The following is a 19,536-nucleotide window of genomic DNA, read 5'->3' as shown; positions in this document are numbered from 1 at the left end:
TGCCAATGTGATGAGAATCTAAAATGAACTAAAAAAAATATGTATAAATTACTATTACTATTAATAAAGTGTCTATTATAAATTACATTGGAAGAACTCGATAATCTATAATGTTATTAATCTATATTATTACTAATCATATGAGATATTATTTTTAATAAGAAAATTAGTATGAAATTCGTGCATACCCACGGGATCTGTTCGGTTACACGAATTTGGATATATCATTTATTTAAATAAAAATGTTAAAAGAAAAAAATTAAATAAATAATTGATAATTTCGTAAATAAAAATATTTAGATTAATAATAGATTTTTTTCCGTAAACCATTTTTTGATTAAAAATATTTAATCATAAATACCATTTCTCGTATATAAAAATATTTAGGTCAATAATATTTTTTTTCCCGTATACCATTTTTGAATAAAAAATATATAGATCAATAATAATTTTTTTCCCGTATACCATTTTTAAATAAAAAATATTTAGGTTATAAATACCATTTTTCATAAATAATAGATTTTTTCCCGTATACAAATATTATTTTTGTTTAGGTATCATTTACAAAAATATTTGGATTAATATTAAATTTTCGTATATTAAAATATTTAGATCAATAATATAATTTTTCCCGTATACCATTTTTGAATAAAAAATATTTTTTCATAAATATCATTTTTGTATATAAAAATATTTAGATCAATAGTAGGTTTTTTCCCGTATACCATTTTTTAATAAAAAATATTTGGATCATGAATAACATTTTTCGTAAATAATAATACAAATATTATTTTTATTTAGGTATCATTTACAAAAATATTTGAATCAATATTAAATTTTCATATAAAAAATTTTTATATCAATAATAGATTTTTTTTCCGTATACCATTTTTGGATCAAAAATATTTGATCATAAATACTATTTCTCGTATATAAAAATATTTAGATCAATAATAAATTTTTTCCTTATACCATTTTGGAATAAAAATATTTGGATCATAAATACCATTTTCGTAAATAAATGATTTTTTTCCATATACAAATATTATTTTTGTTTAGGTGTCATTTAAAAAAATATTAGGATCAATATCAAATTTTCGTATATAAAAATATTTAGATCAATAATAGATTTTTTGGCTTATTCCATTTTTGAATAAAAAATATTTGGATCATACATAACATTTTTCGTATATAAAAATATTTAGATCAATAATATATTTTTTTCCCATATGCAAACTTCATTTTTGTTTAGATATCATTTACAAAAATATTTGATCAATAGTAAATTTCATATATAAAAATATTTAGATCAATAGTAGATTTTTTTTCCCGTATATCATTTTTGAATAAAAAATATTTGGATTATAAATAACATTTTTCGTAAATAGTAAATTTTTTCCATATACAAATATTATTTTTATTTAGGTATCATTTACAAAAATATTTGGATCAATATTAAATTTTCGTATATAAAAATATTTAGATAAATAATAGATTTTTTGAATAAATTTTTTCCGTATATCATTTTTGACTAAAAAATATTTCGATCATAAATACCATTTTTCGTATATAAAAAAAAATTAATAATATATTTTTTTGTGGAAGAAAGAAGTGAGAAAGTGATGAAAGAGAAAAAAAATAAAGAATAGAGAGAAATTTGATAAGTTTGATAAAATATAAAAGTTGTATTATTTTAATAATAAAATTAAGAACTTTATGGTGTAAATACCAAAAAACCACAATTTTAATGTGGTGGCAAAAAAATTAATAAGGATATTTTTTACTTTTCCACATTCATTAATTTTCTTATATTATAGATTTATTTGAGTATTATATATTAGGCTTAATTATATTAAAATTTGTTTAAGTGTTCATCATTAACATTAAAGTTTTTAATTTTAGTTTTTAATCTATTGTAGCTTCTTAAGGGTTCACTCTTATTGTAACATTACAATGACTAATAATGAGTCATTTGTTATTATTATTATATTTTATTAGTATTATTAGTTTAACATTATATTAGTTTAATATTATATTACTTTACAATGACTAATAATGAGTCGTTTATTATTATTATTATTATTACATTTTATTATTATATAAGTTATTATTATATTTTTTTTTATTATTAATTTTATATTATTATATATTATTTATGTTATTATTATTAATAGTGATGGTTGAATATTATATTATATTATTAATATTATTATTATATTTTTATTTTTTTGGAGAATAGATAACTTTTATTCCACAAAAACGGATAATACACAGTCGATCCCTAAGGATCTAGACAATCAAAATCAAACATCAATTCAACGAAACCTACCAAAGCAAATATCTAGAAACCTATTGACTACTAATAGATTCAACATGATCCCGGAGATTTCTATGCCCTCTACTGCGAGTAATAATGACTTGTTGAATCTTGGCAATAATATCTTGGTCCATAGGTCTATTGTTGAAAACAACATCATTTCTTGCTCTCCAAATAGCATAAGTTGTCTCAGCCAACACCATTTTCAGGAGCAGTCTTTTCCAACCTTTCTTTGCCATTTCTTGAATCAACCACATCCTCTCAGTATTCCAATTATGCCTCATATACGTGTATCTAATCCAATGAAGCATGGTGTTCCAGATTCTGAGAGTGTTTCTACACTGGAAAAAAAGATGATCGATAGATTCCTCATCTGTACAGAAATTACATGAGGAGTTCGTGATGATACCAAATCTCTGCATCCTGTCCTTTGTAGCTAACCTCCCCATAAACATCAACCATAGGTGGAATTTCGCTCGTGGTCTAGCTGCATTATTAAAGAAAACCACATGCCACTCAACCTTCTGTTTTTCTCCCCTCAATCTGTGGTAATGTTTAGCTATGGAACATTTATCATCATGTAAAGTAGCTCGCCAGTCAGGAATTTGCACACAGAGATCTATACTCTTCACAATTCTCTTTAGGATCCATGAACAGTCTTGAGGAGGATCCCAGACCTGGATGTCCCTACCTTTCACATAATAGGCATCTAGCCACTTAACCCAAAGCTTGTCCTTCTTTCCTTGAATATTCCACAAAAGCTTTAGCATTGTAGCTTGGTTCCATTCAGTAAGTGATGTTATATTTAAACCTCCAGCATTTTTTGGATTACACACTTGTCCTTCTTTCCTTTTTGCTGTTACTGCTCTTTCCACTCCACAGAAACATTCTACAAATGCTCTCCACATGGTGGATCACCTTCTTTGGGAGGGGGAAAACCTGCATCCAATAGGCAACCACAGATACAAGCACACTTTTAACCAAATGACCTCTACCTGCAGCACTAAGTAGGTGGGCAGTCTAGTGTTGAATCCTTGCAGTTATCTTGTCCACAAGAGGTTGACATTGATTGATACTGAGTCTTCTATAAGATAGAGGCACTCCTAAATACTTGAAAGGCAACACACCCTCATCATACTCTGTGATACTCAGAATATTTGCTTTCTCCACTTCATTGGTTCCCCCAAAATACACCTTGCATTTATTGGGATTGGCTTTCAACCCCGTGGCTCTAGAGAATTGACTGAAAACCTGCAATTAGGGTTATTATAATTATTTTTTTAGGCAAGGTTAAATTAGTAATAATCTAATTAGGGTTTGTACTAAGGGTTGTTTTCATGATGACACGTGGCAAGGGTTGTCATCATGAGTGACAACCCTAAAAATCTCTTCAATACGCATGACTTAGTTGATGCATTAGGTTTAGATCATGGTTTTAAATAGTCTTCCATAAGTATGGGTTTCGGGCTCTTCAGTCAAATTTATGCAAATCCACAAACTGATTGCTGCATAATTTATGCAGAAAACTTCTCATTAAAATAAGAAACAAACATCACTTGTTTACTAAAATGTCTCAACATCCTATCTTATAAAACAAACAAGTGCACAACTGAAAGAGAAACAATTGTTCCAAAATTAATCGTTCTTATACTGCAAAAATATGTGAGATAAAATAGCCTAAAATCTCACATTAAATAAAAAACACAATCTGCTAAAATGAACAAAATTGCTACAAATAATAAAATTTCACACATCTTACTCAACATCAACACTAATTCATAAGTACTAAATAAAATAAAAATAAAAAACAATGAAATTGCTCGTACTTATAAAAGTATATAAATAAATTTACAAGCAAATTCACTAATAACTTAAATCTTGAAAACAGAGGATCTCTATACTAGTTTTCTTTCCGGTTAAACACACCGGACATGCTTTGAGAAAATGCTCACATGGTTTACACGAACAAAGATGCCGACAAGGAAGAAACAAGAAAGTTGATTCATTCAAATAACAACGTTTGCAAATCATGTCAAAACTTGTTGCAATTCCATGATCATCACACACTATACTATTCTCAGTTGTTTCTTCTTCAAGCACTTCCATGTCACAACATGACTCTATATCTTCAGGATAATATGAATTTTTTCTTTTGATTTGTTCTAAGGAATTATCCAGAGACAAAACCATGCACTCATTTTCATAAGTAACTTTTCGCCACAATTGATTATCGGTCTCTAATTTTGTTGAATATTTTTCCAACTCCATGTTTATATTTGTCATTTCTACTATTTGTTCATCCTTTTGTGCTAGGATATAAGAGAAATTTAATTCTTCGTTCTTCAATATTGTCATCACTTGTTGTTGATTTTCATGCTCTTGCATCAATATTCTCAATGTCTCTTTCTGCCACCGTATAAAAACAAATTATTTCAATTATTATTTCGTTAATTAAAAAGTAAAAAAAAATAGTAAATCTCAATTTTTAATAGAAATATGAAGAGTTATAGAATAGAACTGTCCATGTTTTAGGAAATAAACCCCTCTATAAATTTCCAAAAGTATCCATATAGTCATCAATTTTTTTAAAATTTAAATCCTTATATAACTTTAGTGGAATTTGAGTAACATGCATTTAAATTTTTTTTTTTCAAATGGAAAAATAATATATATATTATAAAAGGATAAAACCCATTAAAAGTACAGTGAAAAAAAAAAGAAAGTGCCAAATAAAAAAACAGCTGTCAACACAGCATAAAAATCACCCCAACTACATAGCAGCCCTCCCAAATTAGATACTATCAAATTAAAAAGCACTCGTTAAAGATGAAGAAGTGAGATGTCAGAACACGCCCGCTTGAAACCATGCTTGCGCCTTTGCAATATAAAATTCCTGCAAACTAAGTTCAGTTTTTAAATTTAATCACCTCAGTCTCTTATTTCCCAATTTTTTTTTTCAAACTTTGATTTCATATAACACATAAGTAACAAAATTGAAAATTAAACTAACTAATTACCTGTGACTCGATAAGCTGATTCACCTCTAACTTTTCTGGATGAAACTCAGTGTAGTTATGTTTAGTGGTAGTAGCATCATAGACATTTGAATTACTAGAATGAGGAAAAGGAAAATTGGGGCCTTGAACGATCATGTTTTGATTTAAGGTGAGGCCTTTTAATAATTGAATATTTACAAAAACAACTGAGTTTTTCAAATTTCATTCACTCCTAATTTTCTGATATATATAGTATATACCAACATATAACATACAGGAAAATTTCAAAAACAAAAATAACGTAGAGGAGAGGATTGAGAATTTAACGGCGCGTATTTAGCATTAGTTATAAATTTTAACGGCGGCAGTGAATAATTTATTGGGAAATTCTTGTAAGAACATCATTTTTAATGCTTTAATCAATTAGTTAAAAATGGATAGATTTTGAATTAATGAAAATATTAACTGAAAAAAAACTGAATTACTTGATCCTCATTTTTCGGAATTTGTGTAAGTATTAAGCAAGAGAGTGGAATGTTACAGACGACATGCAGATTTTGTGAAAATATAAAAAATTAAAGCGCCACATTCAATGGTTTTAACTGAAACTGACGTATACATAGTATCCTTATTTTATTTTATTTTGTTATTTTTTAAAAATTTCCAAAATTTCCTCCGACTTATTATTAATGGGCTATTATAAATTAAATCGATAAAAAAAGTCATATTAGGGTTGTTAATATTTAGGGTTAATATATATATTCTTCTATGTTTATGTTTATTAGGGTTGTTAATATATTTTTTTAAGTTACCTTTATAAAAACTCATGAATTAAGAGATACCAGATCGTTGATCCGTATGATGCACAGTTATTTTAGTATTGAAAAATTATAATACTCATTAAAAGTTGATATTTAATTTATTATTAATATGTTAACTATATTATTAGTGTAAAATTATAATAACAATAATATTACATCAAGATATTTTTTATTAATATTATTCTATTATATCATTTTATCTTTTATTTATCATAAAAATTGAATTATTCATAATTTTATTAATAAAATAACACAAAATTTTAATATTAATTTTAAAAAAATAAAGTGGGAAATGAGGATGGGATCAATTTCTCATCTTCAGTTTGCTGATGATACTTTGTTGAGGGGGGAGAAGAGTTGGGCTAATGTGAGAACGCTTAAAGCTGTGTTGTTACTATTTCAATCCATATCAGGTTTAAAGGTGAATTTTCAGAAGAGTAGGTTGGTGGGTGTTAATATTCATCATTCTTGGTTGCAAGAGGCTTATTTGGTGTTAAATTGTAAGCTTGGTGTCATTCCTTTTGTGTATTTGGGGCTGCCCATTGGTGGTAACCCTCGAAAGTTGAAATTTTGGCAACCGGTGGTGGACATCATTAGAAAAAGGTTATCGGGATGGAAGTGTCGTAATCTGTCTTTGGGATGTCGTTTGATTTTGTTGAAGTATGTCCTGTCCTCTATTCCAGTGTACTTTCTATCCTTTTTCAAAGCACCGGTAGGTATTATTGCTTCTCTTGAATCTTTATTTAATGGGTTCTTTTGGGGAGGATCGGAGGAGAGAAGGAAGGTAGCGTGATTTGATTGGGATACCATTTGTTCGAGTAATAAGAATGGAGGGTTAGGCGTCAGAAGGTTAAGGGAGTTTAATGAGGCGTTATTAGGGAAATGGATTTGGAGGATGTTGGTAGAGAAGACATCTTTGTGGTATCGTGTGTTAGCATTCCGTTATGGTGATAATGGGGGGCGGTTGAATATAGGGGCAGCGGGGGGTCGGTGTGGTGGCGAAGTGTAAACACAATTCGTCAAAGGGTGGGTTCGAATGTTCTTGGGTGGGTGGATGAGAATATTCAGCGTGTTGTTGGTAATGGTCAGAATACCTTGTTCTGGAGGGATCCTTGGTTGGAGGGAGGGGTGTTGGAGGATAGATTTAGGAGGCTTTTTGACTTGTCGGAATATAAGGAAGCAACGGTAGCTCAAATGTATAATTTAGGGTGGGGGATGGGGGGCAGGCGTGGAGTTGGCGGAGACGGTTGTTTGCTTGGGAGGAAGAGTTGTTGGGGGATTGCATACAGGAGGTGGGGACAATGGTTCAGCGAGAGGCGGTGGAGGATTCGTGGGTCTGGCGGCTTCATTCTTCACATTGTTATAATGTTAGCAGTGTTTATCATTTGTTAACGACGACAAGGGATGTTCACCTGTTCCGTGGTTCTCAGGTTTGGTGGTCGAAAGTGGTTCCCCTAAAGGTAAATATTTTTATTTGGCGGTTATTTTGTAATAGAGTACCGACAAAGGATAATTTGATGCGGCGTAATATTTTAGCGGAGGAGAATCAAAATTGTTCTAATGGTTGTATGGAGACTGAGGATAGGGATCATCTTTTTGTCTGGTGTCCGCATTTAAGTATTGTTTGGCCGGTCTTAGGAGGGTGGCTTGGTTTTGTGTCGGTCTTTCAGGGCCATTGGAGGGACCATCATGACTATTTTGTGGCTTTGGCGGGGGAGGATAAGGAGTATCGTATTGTCTTGCATGTCATTTGGATAGCAGCTGTGTGGGAAATTTGGAAAGCACGCAATCAACGGATCTTTCAGAATTCGCGTTTGTCGGTGATGACAATTGTTGAGAAGGTTAAGCTTCAATCGAACTGGTGGTTGAAATCTTATTTTATGGGTTTTACGGTTGATTATCATATTTGGATGCTTAATCCTTTGCAATGTATTTCGAATAATATATGCTAGTCTATGTTTAGGTGTTGTGTTGTTCGGTGTTGTCTGTTATTTATTGGGGGTTAGTTTTAGATTTGAGTTTTACCGTGTTGTAGTCTTCTAAGTACGTCTTGTACTTGAAGGATCTCTTGTTAGTAATAAATTTTTAGTTTCTTCAAAAAAAAATGATAAATTTTTTAAAAGTTAACCTGAATAGTATTTTGAGTTTAGGTATATAACTTTTGCGTGGTATGATTTTTATTATAATTTTTTCATTCAATGAAAAAATTTGATTATTATTTTTTAAAAAATCATAATTTTACAAATAAATATGTCAATTTCGTGTTGTTTCATGCTACATGCTTCTTTTTTTAATTTTAAGAATCTCCAAAACATGATAACAATATAATTGTAATTAGGTATAAAAAACATTAATAGTCAATATTTTGAATTTACAAAAGCAACATTGAAATGCAATTAAAAGAAAATATCAAATTTTCTGTTAATCAAATATTTCATTTCTTAATTATTTAAATTTTCTATAATATTTGATAATTTGCTACCTTTTATATTAAAATTATTATCATTTGTATAAAATTTTAAAATTTAAATAATTGAAAAACTGCTTAGAGTTTTTTTTAATGACAGGAAATCTACCATATCAAACAAAAGAAACTAAAATAAAAAGATTGATTTACCGTGATTATATTTTAGAATATCACACATGTCTTTAATATTTTTGGGCATAAAATATGGAATAGGATCAAATGACACCAAGGTGTCAAAATTTAATTTGACACCAAATCTCAACCGTTAAAAGAATTGATCAAACGGTGATATTAAATGAAATAAAATAAGGGCAATGCTAACGAGTGCCCCAGGGGCACTGGTTAAGAGTATAAAAATGGTATGTTTTGTTATTAATACTTGTATTCATTGCATTAAAAATAGAAATAATTGACTTCTTTTAAGTAACAAAATTTATGTTTTATTGGAAATATTTATATTTAATGAATTGAAAATTGAAATGATTAATTTATTTAGACAATATTTTCTTTATTTGGAAACCTTAAAGAGTGCCCCGGGGGCACTCGTTAGCATGACCCAAAAAATATATATAGCTTATTTTCTCCTAAAAAATAGGCCATTTATATAACTGTTTGATCGAGTATTATTAACGGTTGAGATTTGGTGTCAAATTAAATTTTGACACCTTGGTGTCATTTGATCATATCCCTAAAAACATATACTTCTATATTCTTATTAAAATATCCACTTTTTACATCATCACCATCAGATTTGTCCCGTATTCTTCAAATAATAAAATCCAAAATAAAAAAATAGATTATCTTATTCTCAACCTAAATTTTCTAAAATAAATTAATAATAATTGAATTCTTTAGTATTGTTATTTATGGTTGCAAAAACAATAACTAAAATTTTGTGTTAAAGAATTATTATATTGTAAGTGTATATGATCTTTAACTTTTACTAAAATTAAAAGGATAAGAAGAATTTTAAAGCTTGTATCAAAATGAGTATACATTAAAAATGTGTTCGATAAGATATATATATATATATATATATATATATATATATATATATATAATGAATTATAAAAATCATTTTTAGATTTTTGGTTTTAAGAATAATTTTGAAATAATTTGAAATTATAATAATTTTATCACATCAAGATATTTTTTTATTAATATTATTCTATTATATCATTTTATTTTTTATTTATCATAAAAATTGAATCATTTACAATTTTATTAATAATAACATAAAATTTTAATATTAATTTTAAAAAAATTGATAAAATTTCTAAAAGTTAAACTTTTAATATTTTGAGGTGAGGTATATAACTTGTGTCTTGCACGGTTTTAATTATAATATATTTATTAGAATTGTTTTACGTTCAATGAGAAAATGTGATTGTTATTTTAAGAAAATTCATAATTTTGGTCAATTTTAATTTTCTAATAAATATGTAAATTTCCTGTTGTTTCATGTTACATTCTTCTTCTTCTTCTTTTATTTTCTAAGAATCTTCAAAAAATGATAATAATATAATTGTAATTAGATATAAAAACATTAATAATTTAATATTATCAGTTTATCAAAGCAACATTGAAAAGCATTTAAAAAAATATATCAAGTTTTCTGTGAATCAAATATTTCATTTCTTAATCATTTAAATTATCTTCAATATTTTATAATTGGCTACCTTTTATATTAAAATTATTATCATTTATATAAAATTTTGAAATTTAAATAATCAAAAAATCTACTTAGAGTTTTTTTTAATGACATAAAATCTACCATACCAAACAAAAGAAGAAAGGAAAAAATAAAATAAAATAAAAATAAAAAGATTGATTTACCGTGATTATATTTTAAACCACTTATTTATAACTTCTTTTATCTGTAATTGGTTTCATAAAAAATATCGCACATGTCTTTAATATTCTTGGACATAAAAACATATACTTCTATATTTTTATTAAAATAATCACTTTTAGTTTTTACACCATCAACATCGAATTTGTCCGTTAACATTTTTTAAATAATAAAATTTAAAATAAAATAAAAATAGATTATCTTATTCTCAACCTAAATTTTATAAAAAAATTAATTATAATTATATTCTTTAGTTTTGTATTTGTTTGTTGCAAAAACAATAACTAAAGTTTTTGTCTTAAAGAATTGTTATAGTCGTAAGTGTATATTATCTTTAATTTTTATTAAAATTGAAAGGATAAGAAGAATTTTAAAGCTTGTATCAAAATGAGTATACATTAAAAAGGAGTCTTCAATAAGATGAATTCTAAAAATTATTTTTAGATCATTGTTGAAACCAAAAGGATAAGAATAATTTTGAAATGATATGAAATATAAAGGTGTGACATTTAGTCTTGATGTGTGATATTTACTTCAAATGTCCAATATTTAGTCATCGGTAAGGAGTTGGCTCACACCCAAGAGGTCGTGGGTTCAGCCCTCGTTGCTGATGTGAGGATCTCTTTGATGGGTGATTTGTAAGTACCTCTATAAGCGCTCTTTTATTCTTGAGGCCTGTCTGACCTTGGTGAGCATCTGAAGCCCAACTCACCTAAACTTTTTCACAACATAAAAAAACCATTATCTATAACAGTTTATCGATATCAATTTCTATACAAATAAATGTCTATGCAAATTCTTCAAAAATAATTTTAATTGATCTAAATATTAGAGTTAAAAACATCGAAATATTTACACTATGTGCCATTATCAAATGAATAATCTTTTACCCTGCAAAAAATAAAATTAATAATCAATACACATGTATAAAGTAAGAAATAGAAGATAAAAACTATCATACAAATTTGAAGAGTAGTACAAAAGTGAAGATATGAAACTAAAGTGCTATATTTATATTCACATCGAGCAAGAGCGTGTATACCAATAAAAATTAATAAAATTATAACAAAAAACTAAAGTGCTATATTTATATTCACATCTATGCACATTTACCACTTGGTAACGGTACAAGTCTAAAACAACGTGTTCTTCTCGTTTCTCATGATGGTCATACCTCTCTTCTTTGAGACCACATGAACAGGCCTAGGGGTGGCAAACGGTCATGTCCACCCCGTTTAGACCTGTCCCGCAAAAAATAGGGCGGGGCGGTCATAATTGAGGGTGCAAGCCTTAAAATCTTCGTCCGCCACGTAAAAAGTAAGGGCAGAGCGGACTAAGCCCGCCAGCACTGCACTTTTTAAGCCTAAAAATGCAAAATTTATGTTAATGAACGTGCCCGCAAAAGCCGCATAAAAAATGGGACGGAGCGGAGCGGTCACACTAGAGTCGAAGGGTCTAAAACCTTTGCCCACCCCACACAAAAGTGCGAGCAAAACGGGCATGCCCAACGGACCGGACCCGTTTTTGCCAGCCCTAAACAGGACTGACTCATGAACTATCAGAAATATGATAAATCATACTTGCTTCTAGTAATTTGAGTACCTCATTTCTCACCACCTCTTTCATCGTAGGATTATATCTTATTTGAGATTGAACTACTTGTTTGAACTCTTCCCCAAGTTTGATTTTGTGCATACAATAAGTTGGACTTGTTCTTTTCAGATCAGTGACATTCCATCCAAGTGTCTATCTATTTTCTCTCAAGACTCTCATGAGTTTCTCTTCTTCCACTTCGGATAGGACTTTACTAAAAATGAAGGAACCAAAAAAATCTCATAAAATATAAAATAGAGAACCTAAAAGCTCGGTTTTAAAAAAGAAAGATAAAAAAAATTAAAAACACTAAATAGATTAACCAAAAATGCATTTAAGTCTTTATTTTATTTTAGGCTTAAATAGTTCCTTGGTCCCTGTAAGTTAGTGAGTTTTTGAATTTAGTCCATGTATCTTCTTTTTTTTTACTGAATCCTTATATCTCATTTTCACGTTGGCGTTAGTCCCTGGGGTTAGAATTCTGTTAAAAAAAGCTGAATGGGCTAACGTTGCTGATGTGAAAATGATTTATATTTATTTTTTAGCTTAATACGTTGTACACGTGTATATCTATTAGTTTCCCACCAAATATGTCAAATATTCAGAAATGTACATTTGCTTTTAGTTCCTGTAAATTAGGGTTATGTATGTTGGATGAAATTAGAATCTCTGTGTCTGGGTTGGAGGAGACGAACGAATGAAGATGGAGAAATGCTCGACTTCATGATCAAGTAACGCAATCGCTTCAGTTCTTTGTTCTTCATTATTTGTTCTTCGTTCTATAGGTGAGTTACTTCTATTCATTATCTGTTGTTGAAACCTGTAAGTCATGGAGTTCACTGTGATTGTTCATTACAAGGGTAGATTTTTTAGGGACTGTATTTTATATTACAGTGGGGGAATGAGCATGCATTAGAAATCGATCCGGATAGATGGAGCTTATTTGAAGCAACGGGGATAGTGAAAGAGATAACTGGTCTTGAGCAGTCATAATATTGGTTATGGTGGTATAACAATGATGCTGATAGGTATAGTAGAATGGTCAATGATGTGGATGCTCACAATGTATATCAATATGCTTTAGAAATGAAATATGTAGTCAACATATATGTCGAGCTTAAAGGCAATGCAGTAGAAGTAGGCAATGATGTTAGTGGAGTTGAAGATGTTCAGGTAGGAAATGATATAGGTGGAGGTGGTGATGTACAAGTAGGCAATGTAGGTGGAGTTGAAGATGTTCAAGTAGGAAATGATGTTGGTGGAGGTGATGATGTTCAAGTAGGCAATGATGTAGGTGGAGTTGAAGATGTTCTAGTAGGAAATGATGTTGGTGGAGGTGATGATGTTCAAGTAGGCAATGATGTTAAAGCATGTGATGAAACTGAGGATAGTGAGGACAGTGAGGATGGTGACTTTGAAGCTGATGGTTTATCATTTGATGACAGCGATAATGAGAGGGCTCTTGGGTTGGATGACTGCTTTGATGAAGACTCAGCAAATAGCTAAAAAAGCATTTAAGTCTTTATTTTATTTTATGATTATGTCATTTTGAAAGGAAAGAATTGAAAGCGCCACATTCAACTAATTGTGAGGCCAACCATTGAATGATCATATCTGAATTCTTGTTCTGCTTGACTAAACAAGTTTTGAATGTGGATAACAAACCGCTTCATTTCCTCCATGACATACACAGCAAGGTAGCTCTTTGATACATTTGATGATGGTGGGTGTTGCTAAATGACGCACCTCTAATAGCTGCGGTAAACAAACGGAAACTCATTTCAAATGTTTTAACGAACAAGATGAATTTATCATATGTAACAAAAATGAATCTAAGTTTTATTGATTAAGTGATTTGCAGGGGACAATATATTTATAGTTTCCAAGAGTTTCTTCAAATCTCTTTGCTAGAGAGATCATTGATAAAATGATGGGTTCTATGAGATGAGATCACATGGTGTTGTCTTAGATGCCTCTGTCAAGGATCAATAAGTTCAGTGCAAACCGTGGCCACTCAATCATACGAGATGTGCTTATGTTAAACTCAACGCTTGTACATTGCCTACTCATTTCTTTCAAGACATGCCACAGACACGGCACATGTTTTCTTCACATTGACAATAAAGCTTTCTTTTGATATATATATGACATGTAGAATTATGATAAAAATATGAATTGTGCATAGTGTTTTAAATAAGTGATTTCTCAAGACTGGACAGAGTAATTAAATTTAAATCCCACATTACAAAGCTGTGTCAATATTGTAACCATTCAGAGTATGCATAGGTAGATAACAATCTAGTTTTTAAATATAAGCTTCTACTTATAAATTTAAAAACTGGTGATTACTTGATACTTGTGTTGAAGGTTTATATATACAGCCAGATTTTACGGTTACATCAAAATGTGGCAGCGGTCTATCCATATAAAATACTGGTAGATATCACTAGTCTTACAAAAACAAGAACAAGATATTTGATGTGTATAGAGCTTGTCTGAAATATATTAAGTTAGCTATCTCAGGTCTCTTTCATACACTAATTTTCCAAAACCTTCAAGACAGTGCCATGTGACCATTAATGAGCCATGGCTCCCACTAAACCACATTCAATAACTCATTCACCATACAATTGGTTTTCTATATATATATATATCCATTATTGAGTTTACCAGTAACACAAACCATTCATACTTTGAAGTATCAGATATCAAGTTTCTACTATTTCTTTGAGATCATTCTATTGTCAAAAACCAAAAACAAGAATGGGTTTTCGTTTACCTGGTATTAGACGACCATCATTCAGTGCAAGCCAATCATCTAGCAAAGAAGTGGAAGTCCCAAAAGGATATCTTGTAGTGTATGTTGGAGAGAAAGCGAGGAGGTTCTTGATTCCAATATCATTCTTAAACGAGCCTTTATTTCAAGAATTGCTTAGTCAATCTGAAGAGGAATTTGGTTACTATCATCCAATGGGCGGTCTTCCGATTCTTTGCATGGAAGATGTCTTCTTACATACAGCATCTCGCTTAAACGGCCTATAATTAATTCGTACCGAATAAAAAAGTCATATTTGTATGATAACATAGAACAGTGTAGGACTGACTAGTTGAGACAGTTTTTGTACATGAGGAATTTTGTTATGTTTCCTCTTATATCGAAATCTGAAATGAGAATATCATCAAACTATATTTTTGTGAATTCAATTCACATGGTGTTTATTGTGTCATGTTAAATACTTTCCTCACATGCACAGACACAAGCCATGATCCACGCCATACATGATACAACAAGACTCAAAACAAAAACTCTTCAAAGGAAAAAACTTCAACCTACAAAGGTTTTCAACTTGATTGTCACATGATAGAATTTTGGAAGCAAGTCAGTAGAAATATAATTATAAAAGATACCAATAACTGATCACATAATATGTTGTATTTTCTAGTGATGCTAGAAAAAGGTGGTAGAGACCATAATCACAAAGACTTCCCGTGCTCTTCACATGGACTTGTCGTCGAAGTTGTTGCCCGAAAGCACAGAATTTTTGGTTAACTAAGAATCAAATAGTCATCTCAATTGTAAAGCTCCTAAAGCTTAGAAACTCATGGAAGTTGAGAATTTGAAATAGTCTGATATACTTAAAAGCAGCAGTAAGTATCTGAAGTATAAGGAATGTGTAAAATTTGGATGCTTAGATAAAAGATAGCTTATCAACTATTAGGGTTTGGCTGAATGCTTTATTAGGTCATTGAATGTAGAGCAATTGGTTTGATGATGATAAGCCCTTCCTTCAATATGACTGATTGGACAGAAAATTCCTCGTTAATTTCGAAGATTTAACAACTACCACCACCAAGTGAATTAGAACACTGCATTCTCAATGAAGTAAAGGTTGCAAGAAAACAAAGTATGGCATTGGCACATTTTAAACCCTTATCTAAATCCTGCTAGTTCGGTGGAAGGGCGAACATGATGGAAGTCTCTAAAATTAATGAACTCAAAGAAAGAGCAAACAGTGGTAAAAGCTCTCAGTGAGAATGACTTTACTCAACAACCAGTTCAAGAGAAACTCTCAAAAAAAGACAAATTATGAACATGCATGCAATGGTACTATCATCCAATGGAAGGTCTAGAAATCCCTGCAATGAAGATAGGTTCTTACAACTGCTCACTTAAATAATGCAAAAAAGTCATAGGAATGATAACATAGAAAAATAGGATTGGCAAGTTGAGACAATTTTGCACATCAGGAATTTCTTTTGTTAATTTTGATGTTTCCTCTTAAGTGGAAATCTGAAATGCGAACCCTACCAAACTATATTCTTTTGAACTTATCTGTTGTTTTTTGTATCATCCTAAATATTTGCTTTGCTTTGCAGGCACGAACACACGGCCTGCACCATATGGAAATTGACTATTATTACATAGTAGATATGGTTATGCAAGGCTGGTTATCCAATTGGATATATTGCGAGGCCATACGTCAAAGAAAAACCATAACCAATAATAAAAATGTCAACTTGTTTAACAAATGATAGATAGATTTTTGAAGCAAGACATTAGCATTGAAATGAAATGAAGACAAGAACATACCAATAACTGAAGAAGGCTTTGGTGAGCATAATGACATGAACTACCCGCGCTCTTCATATGGATTGAGGTCATAGTTGTTTAGGCAGCTAACAGAAGCGGCAACCCTTCACTTTGAGTTTGCCTCAACTGTTCATAAAAGTGAATGTTAGTTAAGAGCCAGACATAAATTAAAAACTAAGAGTCAAATAGTCATCATCACAGTTGTTTAAAGCTAGAAACTTATCCAAACTACGCCATCACGGTTTATATATTTTAAATGGACAAGTTTGACTAGTTTGAAAGATAGTTAGGCTGCGACACTTGTTATGACTGTTGAACTTAAAATATATCCGGTGTGTCTGCTGCTTGTGGGTTCAAACATGTACTACTGATATATTTTGACTGCTGACCAAGCCTTTGATGAAAGTTCTATGCTGACCTACCTACATTTATGATGATTTGTAAACGATCCAACTATGCATTATCTATCTACATTAGAGTTCACACAACAGCAGAACTTTTTGTATGTTGTCGGTACAGAGCCGTGTTAATATCAACAATATGAAGAAAACATGTGACATGTCTAATGAATGTGTGTCTACAAAATAATACGAGTATCCATGATAAATCAAAGCATTAAGTTTAAACTAGCCAGCCATCTCATTTGACTTTGAATTGGGTTGTCTGTCTAGCATGTGGTGATCCCTCATTTTATGGACCCCATCCTTTAACAACAATAATTCATCAAAGAAATGGATTAGAAGAAACTGTTGAAGACTATAAATAAATCCACTATCTTCTCTCACAACCAACCATCACAGGTCATTCACTAAGACACATTTTTCATAAATTTGAGATTGTTATTTGTAAAACATTTAGAATGGGCTTCCGTTTACCTGCAGCTATTAGACGTGGTTCACTGAGTAGCAGCCAAACATCATCAAAAGTAGCGAAGGGGTGTCTTGCAGTGTATGTCGGAGAAGAAATGAAACGGTTTGTGATCCCTGTGTCATACTTGAACCAGGCATCATTTCAAGAGTTGCTAAGCCAAGCAGAGGAAGAATTTGGATATGATCATCGAATGGGTGGCCTGAGAATTCCTTGCACAGAAGATGTGTTTTTGCATATAACTTTAGGCTTCAATGGTCTATGAATATGCGACTGCAGAGAAGGACATAGATTAGTATTGAGATTTTGTAGAATATAGGCAGGCATGTTGTAAATATTTTCCTTTTCCCTTTGATTGGGAAAATGGGTGAAAATTGTCTATAAGAATGAGATACAAACATAATTTGTATCTGATGTATTCTCTAACATGGAATTCAATTGAAAGCTAATGATGTTATCTATATGGTGAATTTGATGTTTTGGCTATCACAGAATTGAATTGAAAGCTATGATGTTATGTATATTGTGAATTTGATTTTTGTTCAATTGAAAGCTATGTTATATATATGGTGAAGCATTTGATTAGACTGTAGTAGAGTGAAAAGAAAGTATGCATAAGAATGAAAGTTTGTATAATAACGAAATCAGAACAAGAATTTAACTATACTTGGTTGAAAATCGTCATGAACACCACCTGCATTGAAATTGAAAGGAAAGCAAAACCCTAAATTCAAAATCAAAGAGAACCTAAACGAAAAAAATCGAAGAGAAAACGAACAAAACCTAAACGCAAAATCATCAGAGAAAAGGAACGCAGAAACCCTAATAATTTTGGGGAAGAAAATGACAAAAAAATTTGGACCATTTCTCGATTTGTGCGTGTCATCCTTGCGCAGGGGCCATGCTAATCTTCTCTGTATCGTTCCAATTTTATCGGATGTCCCCGAAGGGACGAACTAACGCTGAGTATCTGTTTTATATAAACACTACAAAAGTAAACAAAGCATTCGATGTGGGACTAAAAGCAGGTAACATAACATAACACGCTTGCTTTGTCAAACCCGCTTATTATTTCTCTCAATCTGCAACTAGTAATCTATTGTATGCTGTAAAAAAACTAATTATATTCACTAAGCAATTATCAATCTATCCATTCACTAATAATTAATATTTTATTTTCTTTACACTAGAAGCTCAAACACTTTTTTTTTTATAAACGAAGCATAAACATATAACCGAACCGTGAGATTTGGAATTTAAATATGTTGGCTCTTTAATTGATTAGTATTATTATTTGTTATTGTTTAATTATTAATCAATTAACTATATTATTATTTCCTGTTTAAACATTAATTGATTAGCCATATCCTATTAATCGATTATCTAATTTAGCTAATTGATTTTTAAAAGCCTATTAAAAAATTTCAATTTGTATATATAATGGAGATTATTCACTTAATTTATTTTTACCAATTTAATCACTTAATTAACATATAGCAGAAAATACATAAAATGTAAATTATACAAAAATAATGAATTTTTCTTTATCCACCTCCCTATGGGATCACCCCAGCGAAATCCCCCATTTGCCCCTGCTTCGGAGATGCATCTCCGAAGTATTTCTTTTTCAGATTTTTTTAGACTTCGAAAATGCATTTTCGAAAACACCAAAAAATTGGTGTTTTCGGAGATGCATTTCCGAAATGCATGAAAATTCAAAAAATACGTTATTTTTTACAATCAGGTAATATTTCGGAAGTTCATTTCCGAAAATAAATCTGCATATACAATTTTCCCTCCTTCACTATTTCATCATTTTTCTCCAAAACTCCTCCAAACCCTCCCCAAAACTCAATCAATCTCAATCCATTTTCCGTCTCCAAATCAAGTTTCAAATTGTTGATCACGTTAAAGGGAACATAGAAAGCTACAATTTGAGGTAAACATCTCTCATTTCATCCCCTATTTCACTACATTGATTGAAGAAATTTCTGCTGAAAACTGCGATGGTTCGGAAGTACATTTCCGAAAT

General features: G+C 30.5%; 1 protein-coding gene, 1 long non-coding RNA gene and 1 other non-coding gene across 6 annotated transcripts; all 3 read right to left on the bottom strand.

The window, feature by feature from the left end:
• Window positions 1-4,180: 4,180 nt before the first annotated feature.
• Window positions 4,181-5,469, bottom strand: LOC131657647 (probable BOI-related E3 ubiquitin-protein ligase 3). The gene is made up of 2 exons (XM_058927018.1): window positions 5,335-5,469; window positions 4,181-4,723 (listed from the first exon to the last, which is right to left on the bottom strand). Exons 1-2 carry the CDS (start codon window positions 5,467-5,469, stop codon window positions 4,181-4,183), a joined length of 678 nt encoding a protein of 225 aa, XP_058783001.1.
• Window positions 5,470-10,879: 5,410 nt separating this feature from the next.
• On the bottom strand, window positions 10,880-18,564 carry LOC131660470 (uncharacterized). 4 transcript variants are annotated; one of them, XR_009300899.1, is made up of 5 exons: window positions 18,172-18,311; window positions 17,513-17,777; window positions 16,638-16,763; window positions 14,826-16,438; window positions 10,880-11,344 (listed from the first exon to the last, which is right to left on the bottom strand). It is a non-coding gene; the product is annotated as an uncharacterized LOC131660470 (long non-coding RNA). The 4 variants fall into 4 exon arrangements; XR_009300898.1 differs by lacking the exon at window positions 10,880-11,344 and adding an exon at window positions 11,472-13,801; XR_009300901.1 differs by lacking the exon at window positions 10,880-11,344 and having other exon boundaries at window positions 15,442-16,438; window positions 18,172-18,198; window positions 18,288-18,564.
• On the bottom strand, window positions 18,355-18,457 carry LOC131593671 (U6 spliceosomal RNA). Its single transcript, XR_009281059.1, has one exon. It is a non-coding gene; the product is annotated as a U6 spliceosomal RNA (small nuclear RNA).
• Window positions 18,565-19,536: the final 972 nt, after the last annotated feature.

The sequence above is a fragment of the Vicia villosa genome, linkage group LG3 (genome assembly GCF_029867415.1).
Source record: "Vicia villosa cultivar HV-30 ecotype Madison, WI linkage group LG3, Vvil1.0, whole genome shotgun sequence".
Classification (NCBI taxonomy): Eukaryota; Viridiplantae; Streptophyta; class Magnoliopsida; order Fabales; family Fabaceae; genus Vicia; species Vicia villosa.
This window is presented reverse-complemented; position numbering and strand designations above follow the sequence as displayed.